Source organism: Falco peregrinus, chromosome 8 (genome assembly GCF_023634155.1).
Source record: "Falco peregrinus isolate bFalPer1 chromosome 8, bFalPer1.pri, whole genome shotgun sequence".
NCBI classification, from domain to species: domain Eukaryota; kingdom Metazoa; phylum Chordata; class Aves; order Falconiformes; family Falconidae; genus Falco; species Falco peregrinus.
The window spans coordinates 38,011,430-38,034,125 of NC_073728.1; the positions used below are offsets into that span (position 1 = coordinate 38,011,430).

Here is a 22,696-nt window from a genome sequence, read left to right on the forward strand (position 1 = left end):
CAGTTAACTTGAAATATGATTATTAAAAATTTGATGAAACTGGGAAAGTGGACACAGCACAGCAGAAGAATATTCCCAACAGCAGGTGTGCCCAGTAAGAGTCATCAGAACCAGCGCTGTGTTGGCCTGGGCTCGTAAAGGCATGGCACGCTTTGGCCATGTGTGGTACAGTAAACAGTAAAAAAAAAAAAAAAAAAAGCGGCGCAGTTCTGATTCCCCAAAGTCAGGCAATTGAACAATGAAACTTGGACTGTGGTGACATCCACACTGGCTCTCCTGATGCATTTTCAGTGCAGGCACATCACCCTGTGTCAGATCAAGCAGCAGTAAGGGCAACGCCTGCATCTCCAGGCTCCCTGCAGCAGCTGGCCCATGATTAACAATTTAGCAGAAGTATATTGTAGAACCTGTTCATATCTCTCCTTTACTCACTGGTGACAAAACCTACTACAATAAAACCTACTTCAGCAAGGCTGAGAGATTTCTAAGGCTGGATTTAGCAGGAAAATAAAATAAAAATGCCCAGGCGATAGCATAGCTGTGTAAGCACAGCAAGTGTTAGCTGCCTGCTAAAGGCAAAATGAGCTGCTGGAGGCGAGTAAGCCCTATGGCTACTGCCAAAAGAAAAGGATTAAATAAGACCCTGGGGTCTCTGCAGGATTCGGAACTGAGCAGAATTCTAGGTGCTAAGTTATTAATTTTATGAAGCCCGTTAATGCCAAAGAATCAATTAAATGCCAGACATGTAAAGATGTGGGAGTAAACATCCTCTCTGGTGATGACAGGGAAGTTCTGCACGTCATTTCAATCACCCATGACTGACTTTCCTTCACTTGCAGGTCCTCACTAAGCATGTATTGATCTCACCACATTGATAAAAACCTCCGCTTATTGATGTCAGTAGTTCCATCAGCTGTTAGAAGCAGTTTCAAGTATAATTAATCAACTTCAAGTAATTCTCATTTTCTAATGTTTAGTCATTGTTAGTGATGTTAACTATGAATGACATTATTAACCCTCAAATACTCAGAACTGAAAAATCCTCTGTCTGGCATACAACAGATTACTAGATTTGCATTCACTTGGATTTTTGCCACCACGGATCAGTAAATAAGATGAGGCTCCAGAGGAGCCAGCAAGTGAATCTAAATTACTAAACAACACAAACTACACTTACTTAGTAAGAAATGCTGAGGAAAACATTATGATCTAAGCTGCCTCTGTCACAGGGTCTAAGATACATAACTCTGTTACAGTGAGCTCCCTCGGGGCTAAACGGTCACAAACTCCTCTCCTAAGCATCAGGTGCCTGTAATTTTCCTTCAGATATTAGGATGTTGGTCACTTCATCTTACAGGGGAAAATTATTCACACCATCTTCAGCAGCTGATAGCCTTTTGAGAAAAAAGAAACTAGAGAGCAAACTCTTCTCTGGCTGGTCTACTTTGAATCAAATATTCAAATATTTGTTGGAGCAGAAAATAGAACTCAACTTCTCCTTCCTCACAGAATTACTAAATCTTAGAGTACTCATCATGCTTTCCCTCTCCAGCCCAAACACTAACAGCACTGTTCAAGCTACAACATCTTATGTGTTAGGGACAAAGCTCAACTGTCATATACCTGCTTTTTGACAGTTACGATAATCTCCCTGAAGATAAGAGATGTAATTTCAAATTCCTTCAGGAAAACCAAGGATCTGAGTTCTGATCACCCAAATCTTCCTGAGAATTAGATGAATAAAATGCCTATTTTGTGAATTCCGGTAAGACAAAGAGAAAAGATAGAGATCACAAAACTCTGCAGTTTAAGGCAGTATCTCTGTGTATGCACACAAAAGTTGAGGGAGAATTGAGCTAAAGAGAGAGCAAGATATGTGGAGTTGCTCCAGATGTAGTTTGACTGGACCTTACATTTTACAATTCCATTTCCAACGTGTGTGTCTTTATATTCAATACTTATTTATCCCCTTTTCTGGGATGCAGCTTAAATCTGCTAAACCACCAAGGTACGTGAATCAAAAGCACTATTGATTATAAACATTATGTATGGTATATACTGCTATTTCTCACATTGTTTAAGTACAGACAAAGCAAATAAAGAGAAAAAACATCACAAATGAGGAGCAAATTCAAACCTTTGAATTAAGGCAGGTGTAACAGTAGACACAGTAGCTCAGAAATACTTACCAAGGAGAGAGGCTCCACAGGTTCCTCCGTTCTGGCAGTAATTGTAGCAATGGTTAGTTTCACACCTTTCACCAGAGTAACTTGGCCAGCAGTGACATCGGGGCTCCCCCTTCTCATTTATAATGCACTTCCCTCCATTTTCACAGCTTAATTTACAGGTATCATCTGCAGCAAGAGCACACACACAGAGTTGTTTTCAACAATCCTACTTTGTGCAACTGGCAAAACAGAACCTTGTGCCTTAGGTTGAGCTCCAGATCTCTGTCGGTTGAGGGTGGGATCACTTCTCAAAATGGAGAAAGTAAGCTATCACTTCTTCACTTCTGTTTCCAGTGCTAGAAAAAAAGATCCACCTGGGAGAGCATCACCCCTGGGAACCCGCGCCCTGCCGAGCAGGAGACCGCCTGCGGAATTTGGGCTTCATCCCAAGGGCACCACCAGGAAGTTAAGACTCCTTAGGATCTAAATTAGTAATGGCTACGAATCCAGTTTTGAAAGTATCCTTCCTAGTTCAAGAAATGAAAAACTGAATCCTGGTTTTACCTGGGGCATCTCGGAAAACTTCCCAGTCATTTTCCGGTGACCTCGGCCTTTTCCTATTTGCTTTTTTGGATCTCTGTGCCACTCTTTTTATTAAGTAACACCCTTCTTACCTAAACCCTACCCAAAATATTTGAAAAAAAAATTCAGCTTTTAAATCCTTCTCAAAAATTGGTATTTGCATACTAACTTGTTGCTCCTAAACCATATTTTTTGATATATTCTTTTTCTTATCTGCTCCATCTGTAAAATTACTGGGAAGAGATACTGCCTGCTGCTCTGCTTTCACCAAGTGCTTATGGCAGCAGTGCCACTGTCTTGGCTGTGAGGTACAAGGTGACACAAATTCTGATTAGGCCAGATGCAACCTGTCTTTAAAGCTGTTTTGCAATTAGAGTTGTGCCTGTCTTGGAAACACTTTGAAAAATAAATCTTTATTTCTTTCAGCGAACAAGATATAAAATCATTCAACGACACCAAGAAATTAATTATAGACTAGCATGCATACAATGCTCAAACATCCCAATAACTGTAATCCTAGAGAAACAGACAAGCGCCTTTCCAGCCCAAACCATGCTTTCAGCAATAAGACTTTTCATTTCTTGCACAACAGAACAAAACCTGTGAAGCCAGAGTGCTTCCTAACTAATCCAGCATTTAAGCACACATGGCTCTTAACAAGAGGGATACCACAGAACTTTTCAGTAATACATCCACCAGCTCCAGATGTTTTGCTGAATTAATTTGTTGTAGTTAAAGACTAATGAAAAAGAGACAAGGCTCACATTTGTCCCATATTTGCTGAGGTCTGACATTGACTGATATAGGCACACCAACTCATTTTTTTGATGTTGAAAGCAACAATATTGTAAGTGCAGAATTTAAGAATGTCACATATCCTCTAGTGGAACAGTTCACTCCAGCACAGACTCAGCAGATCCTGTACTTATAGTTGCACTAATTTATAGTTATAACGTTGTCCTGCCTGTGTACAGCCCTCCTCAGCAGGCTCTGACCGAGTTCATGGCCAGTGCTGAGATGGCACAGATATGTAACCTGGGATCAAACCTAATTCAACAAAACATCTGGGAACTGATCATCTTTCAGACAACTGCACCTCTCAAATTAAGCTGAAACAAGAAAACAAATCTAAAAGTTATCGTGGGGGACCGGCTGGCACATCGCTACTTCAGGTGTTTTACAACAGAAAATATGGAATACCATATGCACTTCATTTTTTTTGTGTCCACCCTGCATATATACATCTGCTGTAACAAAGCTACTTTGTATTTGGGAGTTTGTGGATGCGTCGGTGTTTTCTTTATTTGGGCGGTTCATTAAATCCTTTGATGTTCCATGAACCATTCTTCAGTTACTCATTAGAGAAGTTGTTTAAATGTATAATGTAGCATATCTTATTGGAGAGAAGGTCTATTTTTGTTTCGCTTACCTTATCTGTTTTACTTATCATTAGTCATAAGTTTATAGAGCAGAACTTGGTAAAAACAGAATAAATAATACTGAAGTACAGGGAAGTGCTCATTTCTACAAACCTTTCTGATAGCACATTAAAAACACATTTTTTTTCTAGAGCAATTCTGCAGAATTAAGACATAACATTTGGCAAAAAATAGGGAAATTAAGAGACTGAATTAAAAGAAAAACAGAGTATCAAATGGCATACTTCAAACTGTAAAACATGAACTACAGACTTGAAAGGTACCCTAACCACACCAAGAAACACATGCCTTCAATATTGTCAGGAAAACATACAGAGCCAAAAATTGCCAACAGTAGTAATTTTCTAATCCAACTGACTTTCAAAGATTGGGACACTCACGTCTTAAGAGTATTAAAATGCAATATATATTATAACTTTATGCAATGGTCAACTAGAAGTTTTCCTGAAAAAACAAAAGTTTGTAATGCTTTGTATCAACATAGGATTATTAAAATACACTACTGATTTTATCCTCTATAAAACACTGTAAATTCAAGAGTTTCAACACAAGTCTAATATGAAACAGAAACGTTACTACAACAATTCTGGAATTTAAATAAGCTAAGAAACAGAATTGAAAGATGTAATGGATAAGCCAGTTTTATAATACTATGTTAGACTTTAACAATATGGGGGATTTAATTCTGCTACTTTGTTGTCTGAAGGTAAATACAAGAATCAAATTACTCTTGCTGATTCACATCAACTGAATAGAAAAGGGGATCAGGTGCCTTTGTGTGGGAGACAGGAGCAGAATGGTCCTGTAGGAGACAGGAAGAAAAAGAATACCAGAGAGAAACACAGAAGAATTGTTATAAGAAGCTGAATAGTCTTAATTTGAAATACTGAATAAAGACATCTGAAAGAAAAGCTAGCAACAGCTCTAGTAAGTACCCACTCTTGGAACAAAGTTTACCAAGAAAAAAAAAAAAGGAAAAAAAAATTGGAAAAGTTTCTATCTGGAGTCAATTCAGTACTGCTCTAAGCTTGCTGGAACTTGGACTCAAAAACGTCTCAACTGCTCTTTTCACTTCGGAAATGACAGAAGTAATAATTTCACTTGATATCCTACTCCCAGTGTAGTTACTGGATCTCTCTAATGAAAAGGGTTACAGGTAAAGTAATTTTATATATTCTCTCCTAGTCTGGTTATTTAATATTCTGCTGCCTTAATCTGCCTATTTCAATCTTAATATATCTTTAATAAAGAATCAAATAACTTTGATTTGCTTTTCTCTTATGTTTTTCTTCCTGCTGTGACTGTTTGACGCAAACATTAATGGACTTATGGCTTATTTGCTTAATCTTTGACTCTTCCCTTTAACTAAAAGTAAAAGGAAAATCTTACACAAAAGTCATGCTGATAAAGCAGCAAAACAAAGTTTTGGGAACTCTACTGGTATTTTTTCCTTCACTGAATCAATTTTTTGATATTCCACCCCTCTCCGTCAATCACATACACACCCCTTCCTCTTTTATTGCCACTTCTGTAATGACCTTTTCATTCCTCAGAAAAGCACTTCTTCCTTTTTTCTATTTTTTTTCCCTTTAAAATATCCACTGATTTCTGGACCAGGCAGTGAAATGGAGAGATGATGCTACAGAGCACAAGGTTCATGAACTACACTCTTCAGGAGAAGAACTGTTTCCCCGCCCAGGTAGAAAATACTCCTCTCATGGGCCATAAAGTTATTTGTCCTTGCCTACCCTTCAGACAAGGGTGTAGCTCATGCCTCAATGAGCTGAATGCACCTATTGAAGACACAGTGCAAAGTTTTAATGTTATGGTAGGGTTGCATAAATCTTCCTGTCCCTCCATATGAGGCTCTTACCCTCTGCCAGTTTCCCCTATGCTGAAATTTATCAGAACAAGTTTAAATCCCCACTGAATGCTGTAAGCTAGATCCTCCTTTTTTTTTTTTTTTAATTTCTTCTTTTAAAATTCTGTTTGCTTTACAATTTTAAATGTTAGAGAAGGGCTAAGAAAAGGATGTACAATGAGAAAAACCTAACTGACACTTGCTGTAATGTAACCCATTTTCTTCTGGCCTGGGAAATACAGTCCCTGCAGTAACCCCTTTGTAAATACAGAAGATAGGGCTGTAAACAAAAGAGTATTTTTTTTCTAACCAGAAACAGATTTCTGTGACAGTACAGCTCCCAGAGGCAGACTTTGTGGGTGAGAAGGGAGGTATAGAGGGATTAACCCCTACATCACCAGCCAAAGCACTTGTTCTGCCTGCTACCTATGCGTGCAGCGGGCAAGTCCTCACAGGAATGTGCTGAAGGAAACACTGTGACTACAAATCAAATGTTTCATCTCAATTCAGAAGCAATGTCAGATCTGAGTCTTTGTTAACTTTTCTCAGGCTTTTCATTCAGCCAAGAAAGCACAAATATTCCCTTCCTAAAATGAAAGTGATAAACATGCAGCCCCAGCACACGGAACTCTTGGAAGTGTTCATTGCTCTTGCTTATTCAGCTGTGCTACACACTCTTTTCCTCCAGTGTAAGTCTCTGTATTTTCATCCTCTCGGTATGTTGTTAGCTTCATAGTGCTACAGGCAATTAGATACAATAAACCTAATGGATGCAAATCTGACGGTCTCTTTTAGTAAAATGAAGTGGTACTCTACCCGTTAGAAAACTAAAAGAGCAGCTTCTAAGCTGAAAAAGTCAGGTCTGCTATAGTCAATAACCAAACCACAAAAGAACTGTGCCCTGTCAATCATAACTACCTAGGGAGAAATGAAATGGAAGCTTATCTAAGAACACACAGGAACTCACTTTCATTTTGTTATAAAACCATTCTGATTGATACAATACATATATGTTGTAATAACTCTGGCTTGAGAAAGCCAAATCGAACCTAAAAGTTGTTTCTCATCAGTTGTGCGAGATGCTGGTGAAACAGCTGTCTGAAGCAACCTGGGTTCAGTCTTACAGAAAGTCACAGAGGATTCAGTATTTAGAATTCCTCACGTAGGACTTACGAAAAAAATCAACTCAATGGATCAAGCCAGTAGTAATATCATGCAGAATTCCCCAACAATCCAGTGAATGAGAACCTGAGTCAGTTTTCTGGATATAGTCACAAGAAGCAGAGCAAGACTGAGATTACCTCCCAGTCGCCAACCATAAGGTACACAGGCTAACCAAAAATTGTACAAAGCATGCAAGGCATCCTTACAACAGTCATACCAAAGCCTACCAAAATGAGGAATGGCATAATAATATTTCAGATAACCATTATCTGTTGGAAGGCATTTTTCACAAGGATAGAGACAGATGCACTGTCAAAACAGAACCTTCAAACACGGACTCTCCTGGGGACACTATTCAAGACAGATGGGAACTGGAGATGGCTGTCTCATTTTGACTCTGCCAAGTCACGGAAAACTACTACTAGCTTTCTAACTACATTTTAAGAGACCCAAAACACTTAAAGACACTAAAAAGTACTATGAATGTTTGATATACTCCTGTTTACTACTGCAACTTGAATTATGTGTTATTCAAAAAGTACAGTTCAACACACCAGCCCCTGCTGTCCACAATTACTACTAACAGGCAAAACTAAAAGACTTCTTAGATGACTTGAAATAGCTACCATGCAAGTACAAAACAACCAGCACACCTCACTCTTCTATTGCTACATGAATGACATCCACTAAAAGAGACTTTAAAAGTTCAGTTTTCAGATCTGTAAATCAGTGGCAATGTATTTTTGAACACATGAAGTATAACGTATGTAAATTATTGTAACCTACCCACTGTACAGCTCCTGCATTGTGATCAAGCCAGTAACAAACTCAAATGAATACATCAGTTAATAAATGTTTCACAGGCATTCATTACTCAAAATAAAATCTTCTGGATTTCATTCTTTTAGGGACAAACCAGAAGACCACCAAAATCAACAGGAATATTTCAATGGACTTTGAATCAAGGTTTTACTGCAGACCAAGAAAAAAATTATGACTATATAACCTTGCTTTAGATTAACGTCATATCACGCTTCAACAACAGGTTTTGACAGCCATGTAAGGCAGGAATTGCTGGTTTGGGTTACTGACATCCACAACTGTGCAAAAAATGCTCTGAGACAACAAAGACAATATAACACCAGATTTAAACAAGCTGAATGTATGCGGTTTGGAATATTTCATACACATTTTCTAGCCCTTCATCAGAAAAGGAAAGGAAGACTACAGCTCTTATTTCTTTATTCCATGCTGTATAACTTTGTAAAGTTATAGTTATAAAGTAAAATTGTAAAGTTATAGTTATAACTTTATAAAGTTATATAAGAAGCTGGTTTAGAAATTGTCTTTTGTTTGCAGGCTGTTCATGACCTATTAACGGCAAGTGGGTTTTAAGCCAGCCATTAATTTCAAACCTGTATTAATTCACAGTGCTGATCTTGAGGGCAGCTCTGATCCTTCCAGGAGTCTCTCCTGATCCTTGGAAGCCTAAGTGTACTGTCAGCATGAGACAAACATTTACATCCACATCATAGTTTTTAAAAAAAGTCAAAATGGTGCAAAGCCATACACTTGTTAGTGTGCTATGACACTAAGGTTCGTTTAAATTCATAATTTATAAACTGTGAAGCTACAAACCTGGCAATCTACTATTACAAAAATAACATAAAAGAAAAAAAATGTGCAAAAAAGCCTAGCCAGACATTACTTGAAATGTAATTGCAATCAGAAAACTAAGAAACACTTATTCAACAGCCCTTTAAAAAGGTATAACAGATACTGCAGTTGTGGGAAGATACTGAAAATTATCAATATATTAAAAATGCTTCTCTAGGCATTTTCTATCTATCCATATAAATTTACAGCTGGCAGTGAAATAATTTTAAAGCTTCTTCAGATCTTTCTCTAATAAAAACATACCTTCCTGAAAAACCTACCACAGTGTAATCCTTTGCCCCACTAGTAAAACTGTAGCATTCCTGAAATTATGGATTCAAATTACTACCAATCACCAGTGAAAAACAATATTCTTTTATTTTTCCTTTCTTCAACACCTAAGCAGTAACTATGGGCCATTGGAAATAATTTTTAAGTGGTACTGTATCAGCAGAAAGTCTTGACAAGTGTCCATCCCAGATGAACGAAGAGCTGGCACCTGGAAGGGCAGGGAGGGTGGAAGCTCTCTGCAAAGGGTGTTTAGACTGATTTGTCTCAAGATTTAAAAAACTTGTACAGTATACTAATGCTTTGTATTACATCTACTTCAGTGACATCACTTCTCCCCTAACAGTGGAAATTGTTGTAAAACAGCCGTAAACTACTTGAGAGTTCTGAAACTATTACATAAAGACACGTGAAGAGGTATTCAGCCAAGGCTGTACAGTAATAAAACATTCATTTACTGTATTTTTGCAAAGGCACCATGTAGTACATAAAAGTTGATGCTGTAAATGCGTTGCATACAATGTACTGCTACGTAAGAAAAAAAACATGAACGGGTTTGTTATCTACTACAAGTTTCCTAATATTGTTTAGCTCTCTAAATTATTCTTAAATTTCTTGATACAGAAAGAGAAATGCTGCTAGACAGGGTAGCTTTATTAACAACAAATCATAACCCACTAAAACACAGTTGTGTTAAATCCACGTTTAAAGACTAGGCAGTATAAATAGGTGAGATTTTCTCCAAAGAGTGATGACATTTCAAGTAAATTAATCACTGTATTCAGCATTTTAAGTACTGAGGGTCTCACACTTCTGAGCCTAGAATAAACCATTACAAAAACATCCCAATACATTCTGGCTTCTGATACACATAAGAACTCCTATGATTTCTAGAACTTTTTAACATTGAAGCTGGCTCGGAATTCATTCCAGCATTCTGACCACCTTAGGTTTGGCCTCAGTTAGAGTGGGAATAGTTTTAGAGTACTTAATAATCATCTTCTATGGAAAAGAAGATTTCCTCCCCCCTTAAATATAGCAAGCACTTAGTAGCTCTTTTATCATGCAGTCTGGTTCCCTGTGTCTTGATATTAGTCATTATAGATGTTACTAAAGATAGTTAGAGATAAAAATATTTCAGGGTGGTTTTTTTTCTTTTTTCGCCTGTTCAAAGTCATTATTATTCACTATGTTGCTCTTACTGCCTTTTGACTATTGCTGCAGTCTAAGCAGAAGTGTTTCTTGATGGTCTTTAAGGTTAGTTTTTTCTCCTGAATGGCTAATGTTTAATTTGGAATCCAAAATGCTTCTGAGCTTTTTGAAACTTCTTTTGGTTGAGATATATACACATTCACTTTTAAATATCATCTTTTATCAGTTCAGCTGAAAGCTCATTTTTCATTCTGATGACTAAAACAGTTGTTTTGAATCAGGGATTCTGCTGCTTCATATTTCATTTCCATTTCAGATAAGCAATACGTATATTGAATAACATCACAAAATTCTTCACTTGCAGACAACCTAGCCTTTGCAATGACAGAAACTGGACAGCTGTTTATTTTCTGGTTCTCGTGAGGTTTTCAATACCTACCTAAGAGGCTCTGATCAATGCACGTTCCATTCACCAATGATTTTCCTTCTGGACAAGCACATGTTGCACCAGAAGGGTTGAGTAAGCAGATGAATTCACATGTCAGGTCCAAGCATGGATTAGGCACTGTTTAAAAAGAGAAAATATTAAAAATATGTGGGGTGTTTTGTTGTTTTGTTGTTGTTGGTTTTTGGTTTTCGTGGTGGTGGTGATTTTTATTTTTTTTTTTTAAGAATTACACCATGTTCTAGAAGGAGGAAAAAATAAATAATCAGATACAAAAATTCTGATACACTTCCAGTTTCCAGGATATCAACAGCCTGAAGTCAGTGAACACATCAACTCAAATGGCAGTATAAGACTCACACCAGGACAGAATTTATTCCACTAACAAAAATCATCTTGGTAACACCTCATCTGGTTGTGGCTAGAGGTATTTGTATTCAGTTCTCTTTTAAACCTCATTTACAGTGCAGGTACACAAGGCAAGCATTTGCCCAATGTCCTTTCAAATGAGAGAAAATGCATCACCAAATCTAAATCAAACTTATATAAAGAAATATGACTGGATATATTTTCAGTTTGTAAAATCAGGCTCCGTTTTATATTTATAAAACTTGATTCCCTTATTTTCCCCCCCTGAGGTGGAAAAATTCCCCCCTTGCTCAATATTCAGTTTGAAGTAATTATGCTTACTCACAGTCCATTTGTTTGTAGCGGTGAAAAATCAAGGCACTTTTTGCTTTATCAACATCCACGCTTAGATATTCCACAAGGCTCCTGCCAAATTTGTGTACTCTAAATGCACCATTTTTAGGACCTGCTCCATATATGTAATCCTCAAAAATGTCAATTCTGTGTGGATGCAGTAAACCTTAAATAAAAATGAAGAATAAATACATATTCATATTCAAATTATAACCAACTGTTTTAATAACAAATTCAGTTGCGTTACTGCAATTACTACCTAAAGACATTCTTATTCAGAAAGGTTGGTTTGCACCCACAAAGATTGCCTTTATAAAAGCAATCTTCTTAAAATGATCTTTTCCCATACTACAAGCAAGTAAAACCTGAAGTTTCATGTCAGCTTTCCACACAATGCAGCCTCAGAAACTGATTGATTATAAAACAGTAGGGAAACCCTACAGTAACAACTCGCTAATTGGAACATACTAACTAGAAGTATGGGACAAGGAAGAAACAGATTATTTTGCTGTACATAAAAAAATAAATTCTGATAAAGCATTTCTTCATCTCCTCAACATACTTGGAATGTAGCTTTCATACTACACTCATTTTAATTCATAATTATAGCAAATGAATGCAAAATAAAATGTTAAAACTGTATAAATTCATCATTTTTAAGAGCTACAAGGGCCAATCAGACCACACAGTTGGATTTCGTATGCACAGCTGGATTTCCTGTGCACACCTGGCTGTAGAATTTCACTCATTTACCCACGTAAGAAGGCAATAGCTTCTGACTAAACCTTCTTTCCCAGAGATGCATCTCCTCTCGAAGCCATGAAGAAATAGAATTTATCATTCCTTATGATACCTTGTTCCTACTATTATCCCCATTTACTGTAAAAATGGTTTTATATTTCATGTGTATTTAGTTTCAATTATCAGCCTTTGTTTGTTCCTATGGTTTTCCACTCTATCAATACTTAGAACTGACTATGTTATTCCACCATTTTATTTCAATAAAAATACTTTTAATTCATTATTTTATGCTTGCTTAATTACATGAGTTGAAGTCTTTAATCTCATTGCCAAGCAATTTCTAAATTTCCCCAATTTTCCTTTTTCTATCTCTCTTATTTTTTCCATAGTTACTACAAATGTCAATGGGAGATAAAAGGTGACATTGCTTTAGTGATCTTGTATTTCAGTATTAAATGCTACGTATGGAAGCAAAAAAGTTCCTGTGCTCCATTTTCTCCTTTATAAACCCCAAATCTGCTACATTTGGCACAGTGTAGTATATTCCTTTCAGGCTATAAATTATTTTGAAAGTCAACAGCTTACACATGTTCTATCCTGTAGCACTGTTGTGTCTTTTTTTTTTTTTTTTCTCCTATTGAAGTATAACCTCATGTTTATTCTTAAAATATGAATGACTATTCAGACACGTTAAAACACAATCTAGGCTCTCTGTCAGTCTTCGTACCAGCCACAACACTGAGCACGGCATAAGCAAAATACGTATTTTGCGATAGATTACAGCCTGGCCACCATGAAATAGTATAACCAAAGGAGGTGCGAGAAGGCAGGTGGAGTCACTGCCTTCCAAAATCTCATCGGGTATCTGCACAGAACGGTTCAGGGTTACAGAAGGTTGTAGTCAGATCCCTGCACTCAAAGTGATCCTTCTTCAAACGACTATTTCGATGCATACTGACCCAATTGTGAAATTAAATGTTATTAAACCAGAATAAGTTCATTTAAATCTGGTCCTCCTCAATTTGGATTATGGGAGAGGTTTTTTTAGTATCTTTCAGAACCCTCTGGTGCATTCCAGATCATTAGTTCAAGCACCCAGTAGCACTGGATATAACATGATCCCGATGAAACTCCAGTGCCAACTGGCCACTAGTAAATCCTCCCAAAAAGCAACTTCCAAATTTTTAATTTTTTTAATGTGTTTCTCTCTTGTCTACTCAAATTTCATAAATGGTTACACATATTATCAAATTGTTAAAAAGCCAACACACAATTCTATAAAAACAATGGTTACACATATTATCAAATATAATTGTTAAAAAGCCAACACGCAATTCTATAAAGACAAAGTTTGCTTAACCAGAATCTGTTTTCTTTTGAAAGGAACTTCCCTCATTCACATTCTGTTAGTAGAAATGTGTGATTACTTACTGACCTGAAAGCCAAACACATTATTTTTTCCCAGAATGGATTCAGGTCAACTGTTCTACCACCTATACAATTCCTGTGCAGTGCAGACAGCTCTAATTTCTAACTGGTGATCCTGTTGCTATGTAAGTCCAAGGGAGGCCAAGTGTAAATATTAATCACAATGTTATTTATTAATACTCAAGTTAAAAATTTTATAACAAACATGGACATTTGCACATATCTTTTTTCCCTTAAAGTAACTTCATAAGATAATTCTAGCTTTAGGATGATCTGATCTTAAATATCTGTTCCAATAATATCTGAAGTATTACCTAACAAAAGCAACAAATATTACTTAATAATCACTGCCTACATAGTTTCTCTGAATACTGAAACTTCAGCCAAATGAAACAGAAATGCCACATGAAACCTCTCCGTACCTTGTTTAGTGCTCACAGACACAACTGAATCTGACCCATCAAAAAGAACGCTGCCAATAACAGACAATTCAAAATCAGCCCAGAACAAACGCTGACTGAACTGATCAACCGCAAGACCTACAAAGAAAATAAAGGTCAAGTAGATATATAGATTTTGGAAAAAAAATAATATTTTTGTGTAACTGTACATTATTATATCATTCACATCCTTGTGAACACAAAATATGGTGACAACGAAAAAACATGACTGGAAACCAAGGAGAATAAAATATAACACCTTCTGCTTAAACCTTCCCCTTGAGGCAACCATGGTTTTTTGCTTTCTTTAACTTACTCTTCCGAGGTCAGTACCTTTTCAAACCCATTATCCTCAGCAGGTAGGGATATATAACAGGTGGGAATTAAATATAGAATCTAATCCTGTAATTTGCTCTAACAACTAAAAATCTATTATGTCAATATATTTCTAAGCAGAAGCATCAGTGTGACCACACGTTAAAAACGAGGCATTCAGATCTCACAGGGTCTTCCGAACCTCTCCTGTTTCTACAAGTATATCACCGCAGGGGTTTTATCACCAATGCTTCACATGCAGTAATTACTACAGAATTAAAATTCAGATTATTTTAATTACATTAGTGCTGCAAGACTTACAACAGTAATATAGACAGACATATACATTCACGTATATATGAAAAGAAAGCACAAAAGTGACTAACTGAGGGCACAAATAAGAATAAAAGATAGATAACATTGTGACTACCCAGCCTCCAGGCAATAACTACATAGTTAAATCAAGCAGTCCATGTTTCATAGAGGATGATTAAATGATTAATATGGCATTTTAGGTCATGTCAAAAGCTTCAGACCGAAAAGAAATCTTGGAACCATAAAGTAATTTAATTCTGAGCTTTTGAAGTTGTAGTGTATTTTTAATAATAATGGGGAAAAGTATTTTTCTTCCTATTTATGTAAGTAGGTAAGTCAGAAAAAATACATCAAAAGAAATTATACATAACAGCAAAAATACTTATCTTAAGGTCATAAATTAATCAGCTACAGATAGATGAGAAGAAATGGAGGAAGTCTGCAGTGAAGTATGTTTACATTTGCAACCCCATTTAAAAAAACCTTTTTAAAAGAAACATTGGTATTCAGGCATACAGGTAAAGAGAATAATTTCTGGTAAAAGATAATCACAATGTGTCAGCTCTGTGTGATACATGGTACCTGTAAGGGGGAATATTTTAGAAGCAGTCCCCATCTTCAGCTTTAAATTATTCTTTTCATTTTAATAAGACTACTTAAATAGCAAATAGTAAATAAAATCCTTTGTTTATATTTCACAGTACCAGAGATAACAATGTAAAACAGTATTTATCTTTGGTTTATACATACAGCATTTCTATGATAGTCATTTTTATGTAAATCACGTGAAGTCTAACCAAAATTGTCAAACGCTCACCTCTTCTACTTTAAATAGTAAAGGTATTGTATTTAGTAATAGATTTAAAGAGCAGTGGAGTACAAATCTTTAGTAAAATGTTAAACTTAATCTAAACAATAGCAGTAAAAGTCTCATTTTGGAGAAAAAATTAAAGGCTTGGACTCTTACTTTGCATTCCCTCTATGAAGACACGGATCTGTGTGAAATACCTGACAAAAATTAAGATTCCATAAACATCTGCTTTCTACCATGAAGTGAAGAAAGCAAAGCATAGAAGGATGCCACAAAAGTGTTTTCAAGGCAGTAAGTACAGAAAATCTGTAGCATGGCAAGGCATTTGTGAAATTCCCTCTTTGCAAAGTCTGCTTATTTTTGGTAACTCTGCTAATTTTTTAATTTTCTTTTTATTTATCCTTATAAGGAGACAGAAGTCTGGTTAAATGTTTATATGAAACTTTTCTATATAAAATATAACAAGGGAAATTTTATGAAGAAAAGCTCTTGCAGTTCTGCTTCTGGTCAGGAAAGAAGTAAATACTTGCATTTTCAGATAATCTTTATACCATTGCTACCTACAAAATTCAATAAATTCACTAATCTAAACCTTATGACCAAAAAAAGTGTGTGTAAATACCCTTTAATGATCAAGGAAGTGGTGACTGGCTCTGTAGGACATAACTTTGTAAATCAACCAGACTGATAATAAGAGCCTAAGCACGATTCCAGCATCTAGAACTAAATCTAATGATTTGTATATCTGATATGTTCACAACGTTTTATATAAGTTCAGTAAAGAATACATAACAACTCTGATCAACATAGAATTCTGTTGTCTTTCTGTCTGAATAATCAGAAGATTCTTCCTGAATTTACTACTGATGGTAATTGTTATTGTTATCACCATCTTGCTTTTTACTTGCCTAAGGAGCATGAGCTTCCTCTCCTCAAAGCTTTCCTTATCATACATGTAATTTCTGAAGTTGCTACATTTCAATCTAATCAATGTCAATAAAGAGTGTTTCCTTTAAGGGATGAGTATGATCTGCATACACATCACCATAAGCCCACCTTAGCACGGGACTTAACAGTCTGTGAAAATATTATTACTTGTTGCTGTGATAGTGGCAGCTCCTGAGATGATTAAATATTCAGACAGCATCCTCCTGAAAGAAGCCTACATTTCAATAGATATGCGTACTAAAGTTGGACAAACTCTAATTTACAATGCAATAATAACAAATTATCATTGTAAACCTGGAGAAACATCAAAGATCTCATGAGAAAATGGATCACGAACAAATCATTTGTGGTTTCAAGACAGAATGCTGCTATTTAAGAGAGACAAATTTTATTCTGGATTTATTATTTCCTTTGTCATAAAAATTACTTTTAACCTGCCAATGGAGTCTTAATGGTAATTCACAAGATCTCAGCATGTACTGTCAAACTTCAAAATAGACCTGTAAAATACTGAGATAATTGAGTTGTTGCTTCTTTGAATACCTAAATCTTGTTTTATACTATTCCACAGCGTATTCAGGAATGTAACTAGAATACTCAGTGAGATTTCAAACGTGTTCTTAAAAAATGTGTCTCAAAACTAACTGGTGTTCGCTTAATTGATTTGGCTTGTTCAGTGTTATTGAACAAATCATATTTTAACCGATTATATATAGTCCTTTGATACTGCTTTGTGAAATTATCATGTTAAGCTTTGTTACAAAAGTTTAAGTCATATTAAGATGTATCATTTGAAAACAAAACTAAGAATTTTATTAGCAACGGCATATGAATAATCAGAATGAATATTTTAAGAAGCTTTTATCTGCAAACTGAGAAACTGGAATTCAGCCAAGAAATATACATTGAGTTAGCAAGTGTCATATAATTAGGAAAAATGGATAAGCTATATACCTGTAGGTCTTTGTAAATTCTTTTGAACCAATATCCTTCTCAGAGTACCATCCATAGATGATTCCTCTATGTGAGAGCGATCCCCAATAACTGTCCAATACATCATCCTAGAAGTATTAAACATAAAAAATAAGCTGGATGCCTATACAGAACCTCAAAACACTTCACTGACATTAAATGATTATGAGCCTTTCAACCTAACTGAAAGATGAAAGATCCTGATTTACACACAGGTAAATTGGGAAGGACAGTTAAGTAAATGACTTGAAAAAGTTTAGACATTTGTAAACATAATTTTATTTCTCTATTTTGCATTTTTGTTTGAATTACTAAAACAGAGTAATGTTGCAACATACATACCCCTTTTTGGGATTTACAGCAATTGCATATGGTTCTCCCGCCATGCTTGTAAGGAGCCTGGTACAGTTAGGTCCGTTCAATTGACCTACATTGATGGAGTATCTCAGACTAGTCCAGTGCGTTGTGTAGTAGCTGAACCAATGCATTCTGGAATGATCAGTCCAGTAAACGTTTCCAGCAACCCAGTCAACAGCAATGCCCCTAGGTCTTTTGAATTCTGGACACTAAAAGGAACAGATGTCAAAGTCAGATTTATGGAAATGAATACAGCAGCTGTATTGTCAAGGATTTATGCAATGTTTGGCAGTTAAGTAAATTTTACCATTAACATGGCAAAATATTTTAAAACACTGTATTGGAAAGACACCAATTCCACCTGTAGGAGATAAGCTCTAAGTGATCTGCTGACAGTTCTGTTCAATGCAGAACAGTTCAAACCTGTTTTCTCAAGCCTAATGCTACCTACAATAACAAAAAGACTCTTGGGCATGAACTTCTTGAACTACTGATACTGAAGCAACTAGCTGTTACTTACTGTAATTCAAAAGCAAAGGAAAAGGAAGAATTAAGATTATATATACAGCTACTATAGTCCGTGCAGAACTATGGTGTGATGTCCCACCCCATCCCTCAGTGAAAACAGTGCTCGAGACCATCCTGAGGTGTGGCTGCTCAGCCGTCTGCCAAGAATAAATAAAACCGCTGCATAAAGTTAATTCTGCATTCTGACCCATACTAGCACGCAATTGCAAGGAATTCTTTAAGTGTTTCTCTTCCCTTCCTGGTAACTGCTTCCGTGTTCCACCACCAATTAGAAGCAGAGTTACTGCAATATTCAGCTTCACGTATTATAATGTGACTGATTATAACTTCACAATTCTAAAATGTAGTATCCCTGTCATGATTTCAGTTATCGTTAAGGCCTAGATCCCCAAAAACGGTTGTAAGGACAGAAGTTCGTAAAGCAAATAGGAGTTACCAATGAACAAGTTTCTCTAAAGTTTACTAGCATTCCCTCAAATAGTAAAAATCTGTAAAACAGGTCTAGCCAATCATTTCTAACATGAATGCAGCATACCATAAAAGAGAAAAGAAAAAAAATCAAAGACCTGCATGAACTAAATACATATGCAATTGTTTGCCTGTTTACCTATAATGACACCAACTTAAATTATGAAAAAAAAATGTCTAATCCTTGACAAATGCAGTAATGGAATGCTACTAAGCTACATAACTGAAAAATCAGGAAAGAAAATCCTTGTTTTCTTCAGGTGTCAGAGTTCCCTAATACCACAAAGACATTTGTACACTAGTTTCATCATAAAATAAAGGTCATTTCATTCTCTAGGTAAAATAATAGGACTGCAAGGGTGAATTTAGATCATTGTTCATAAACATTTAGTTCTGCAAAAATGTCACAGAATGCATATTCTAGAGATATTCAGAACCCTGACTTTCTATTTAGATGAGTATTAAAGCAGCAAAATCAATCACTGCATTTACAAACAGTATTTCTTTAAAAACAGGGCCACAGTGATATTTATTAAAGTTAAACAAAATAATGTATCGTAATTCCTTGTTATGAAATTATGATACTGGTGGCATATGCTGCCAGAAATACCAAAATTTTTATTTTATTTTATTTTTTAATAAATGTAGCATTTGCATGCAATAACTTTTTTCTTTGTTACATTATCCAAGCAACATTCCTGTAAAGGACAAGATACCCAAAAATGTAGGTATTTTTAGTTAAGCATTATTGTATTTTTAATCACAACTCCTTTTAATTCTGGGCAATATTCAGGCAACTGTGTCAAGAAGCCCCTCATACCTGCAGATCTCCAGTTACTACTTGGGAGACTGCAAGGGTTAATGGTACTGGTTTACAATGCTGAAACAAATATTCTTTTAAAGGGAGGGCAGCTGTCATGGGCAGCACAGCCCCTTGCCTGCCTTTGGACTGTTCAAGAACCACTGTGGACAGTAAGACTGTTTTTTTTTGGAGCCTGGTAAGCACGTGATGGGAGTTAGCACGTAGAGTGAGAGACAGCTCCCAAAAAACTGGTAGTAGAAGCAGATGAGGCAAAGGGACATCCTAAAAAGATCCTGGAGCAAGGTTGGGTTGCTTACTAACACTGACTTTTTCTCATTCTTGTCAACAGCACAAGAGAAGTGAAATTTCAGTAACACTGGGGTGCATATTAAAGATCAAATGAACAAGGAGACAATCAGAAGAAATGGAAAGGAGCCATCTGCTGTTAAGAGATTTAAAAAAAAAAAAAAAAAAAAAAAGAGAATAAAACCTACTAGCTAATGCCATGGCTGTGTAATTCTCAGTTGTGTTCATTAAGTTTCAGCCCAGCTACATCATATTTCGGATGTCTTATGCATCTTCTCATACTGTCTAGGAAAATTACTTACTGTAAATGAGCTTTTATCTAATAGCTTATTTGGATTATGTTAATTTTGAAGAACGATTTTGCATAGAGAATAAGGATGGAAATACAAAATCACATTAGTATTTTCTACAGTTATTTTAGCCCACTTTGGTGCTAAATATAACATACTACAACTTATTAGAAAAATTGGGGTTTGAAGCTTAAACACCTTTTATAGCATGGTAATCTCTGCACAACTACAGACCCTGTCAGCTTGTTGACTTCTGATCAGAACTGCTGCCTACCATAAAACCTGTTTTAAAGGTAAGGAACTGGAAAAAAAAAAAAAAAAAAAGAAAAAAAAAAAAAAAAAGAGCTGCAGTCATAAAAGCTTGGACCTGGAAACCATTTTGATATAATGTTAGGTTACAGAAAAATTTTCAACCCCTGAAGTTGAGTTTGACAGCAGAAAACATGTACACATGCAGCAGGAACCCGTCCGTGACCTTGCAATGCTTAGCATTTTACCACAGAAAGACTAAATTACAAATCTAATTATCTAATTTATACCATTAGCACATGTGAAGTGATATTTTCTCTACTTCAGAGAAACTTGGTACGACATTGGTGTGGAATAAAGTAAACCAATGATTTCTTGTTGCTTAAAATATCTTCATTAAAAATAAAACATTATCTAATATATTTGGAACAGTAAAAATAACTGAGAAACAATAAGACTAGAAAACTTTTAGACTTTCACGTGCAGACACAGAGAATTTTCCTCGACAGACCAGCAGCCCGGTTCACCTAAGCACTATTTCTGTTACATAAGTAGGATCATTTAAAAATCCCAACCAGTTGATTCCAGAAAGAGAGGGTCTCTCCTAAGTACATAAACTTCACCCATATAGAGCTATAGCTTTAAGGTAAAACAATAAATTAACGCTATTTAGAGAAAACAGTCTAGAAATTGTTTCCGTTCACAGTGATACGCTGAATTTCACAGCGGCCTGGGGCAAACACTGGGATATATTGGATATCTTGCAAGAGCGGTTAAGGGTCTCGTTAAGCTCTCAGAACACTGAGGCTGGAGCGAGCTGCTAATATACTGACTGGATACACTACAAATCCTACGCTTTTCTTCCTGTTATGCCATACAATTATTTCAGTGTTCAGCTTTGTGTCCTCTTCCATGAAAAACATCACCTGAGTTCAAGTGTCAAGTTACTGTGTGTCGAATAGTCATTCACATAACTAATACATCTCTCCCCAAGGATTATGTCAGTAAACAGCTGCACATGTTATCACCAATTCATTTATACAGTCTTAATTCAATTGGAATGCAACTCTTCTCTGCATCCGCCAATAAACTCTGAAGAGTTGATACATACTATTGCCTTTAACGCTTCAGTTTGTACCAAGCTTAAACCCTTTTTCGCAGAAAAATACAAGAGGTACTTAAAGGTATTCTCTGAGGAAGACTCTTGATATGCTAATTCCACGGAGCAATTTCAGTTGAGATGGATTTTTGCATTAATGCAATTACCTGAAAATGCAGGTGACTTTGTTCAAGTTTACTGTCCTGATTTACATATCAAAGTCTAGATATAAAAGTTATAATGTAACCTTTGAAAACTTCTCCATCAAAAAACTTGGGCTAAATTAAGGAATTCTCAAGCTTTTCAACACCGAATTTAAGTGACAACATTACAGCAATGCTATAAAACCAATTAACCTACTGATCAGTTATATATAAGGCAATAATATTTGAGTATTCATAAGATAACGCTGAGAAAATATTCTGAATAGTTTAGCACAATGCGAAGTAAATGTTTTACAAATATAAATGAAATGTGTTCAAGATATATTCAGATACAGTCTGTGCATTTTCCACCTATTTTTTGGTAAGAAGCTTTGGATGGCTTGGACCAAGAATCTTCATGAGCAACTGCCTCTACTGAAGAGGCAGGGGAAAATGATGCATAAAGCAAAACGTAATTTTCCCAATAGTTTTGAATTAAGAGGAACTGACTAGAAAGTGTACTTTGTATAGTAATGTAATGGTAAACAGACACAAAAAGCAAAAAGTATTTCCGTACTTCAGAAAAATAATCGTAATTCTAAGAACACTTTATCTTTATTAATTTAAATAGGGAGACAATGTCAAATCAGCCATGAAAAATTCAATCCCTGAAGAAGTCTCCAGGAAGGTTATGTTCAATTTTATGGACCTGTAAGCAGGTGTAGATCCATTAGAGAGGCTGTTGGTCAGCAGACTACCCTTATCCTTGCAAAAGACACCTGCATATTAACCAAGAAGAAATAAAATAAGCAACAACAACCCCTCAAAAACTTTAATTTCACAAGATTTTACAAGTTCTTTTCTAATAATGAACTCCATACAGAGATATGTCTGTCAGGATTTCTTAGGTACAGGTATCTGCAACATTTAAATGAGAAAAACAGATCACAGTAGAATTACTCCGTATCTTCAGTACAGAGGTTATCCAAACATCTTTTCCCAAAACACAAATGGCACACCTGACCTA

The 22,696-nt window shown here is 35.9% G+C and overlaps 1 protein-coding gene across 1 annotated transcript in view; it reads right to left on the bottom strand.

Moving 5' to 3' along the window:
• LRP1B (LDL receptor related protein 1B) overlaps window positions 1–22,696 on the bottom strand; it is a 471,012-nt gene that overhangs the window by 38,200 nt on the left and 410,116 nt on the right. The window contains exons 76-81 of the mRNA XM_027793849.2: window positions 17,770–17,993; window positions 17,410–17,516; window positions 14,049–14,165; window positions 11,450–11,623; window positions 10,750–10,875; window positions 2,190–2,354 (exon numbers count right to left, since the gene is read on the bottom strand). Coding sequence (XP_027649650.2) covers window positions 2,190–2,354; window positions 10,750–10,875; window positions 11,450–11,623; window positions 14,049–14,165; window positions 17,410–17,516; window positions 17,770–17,993 — 913 coding nt within the window. The remainder of the gene's footprint in view (window positions 1–2,189; window positions 2,355–10,749; window positions 10,876–11,449; window positions 11,624–14,048; window positions 14,166–17,409; window positions 17,517–17,769; window positions 17,994–22,696) is intronic.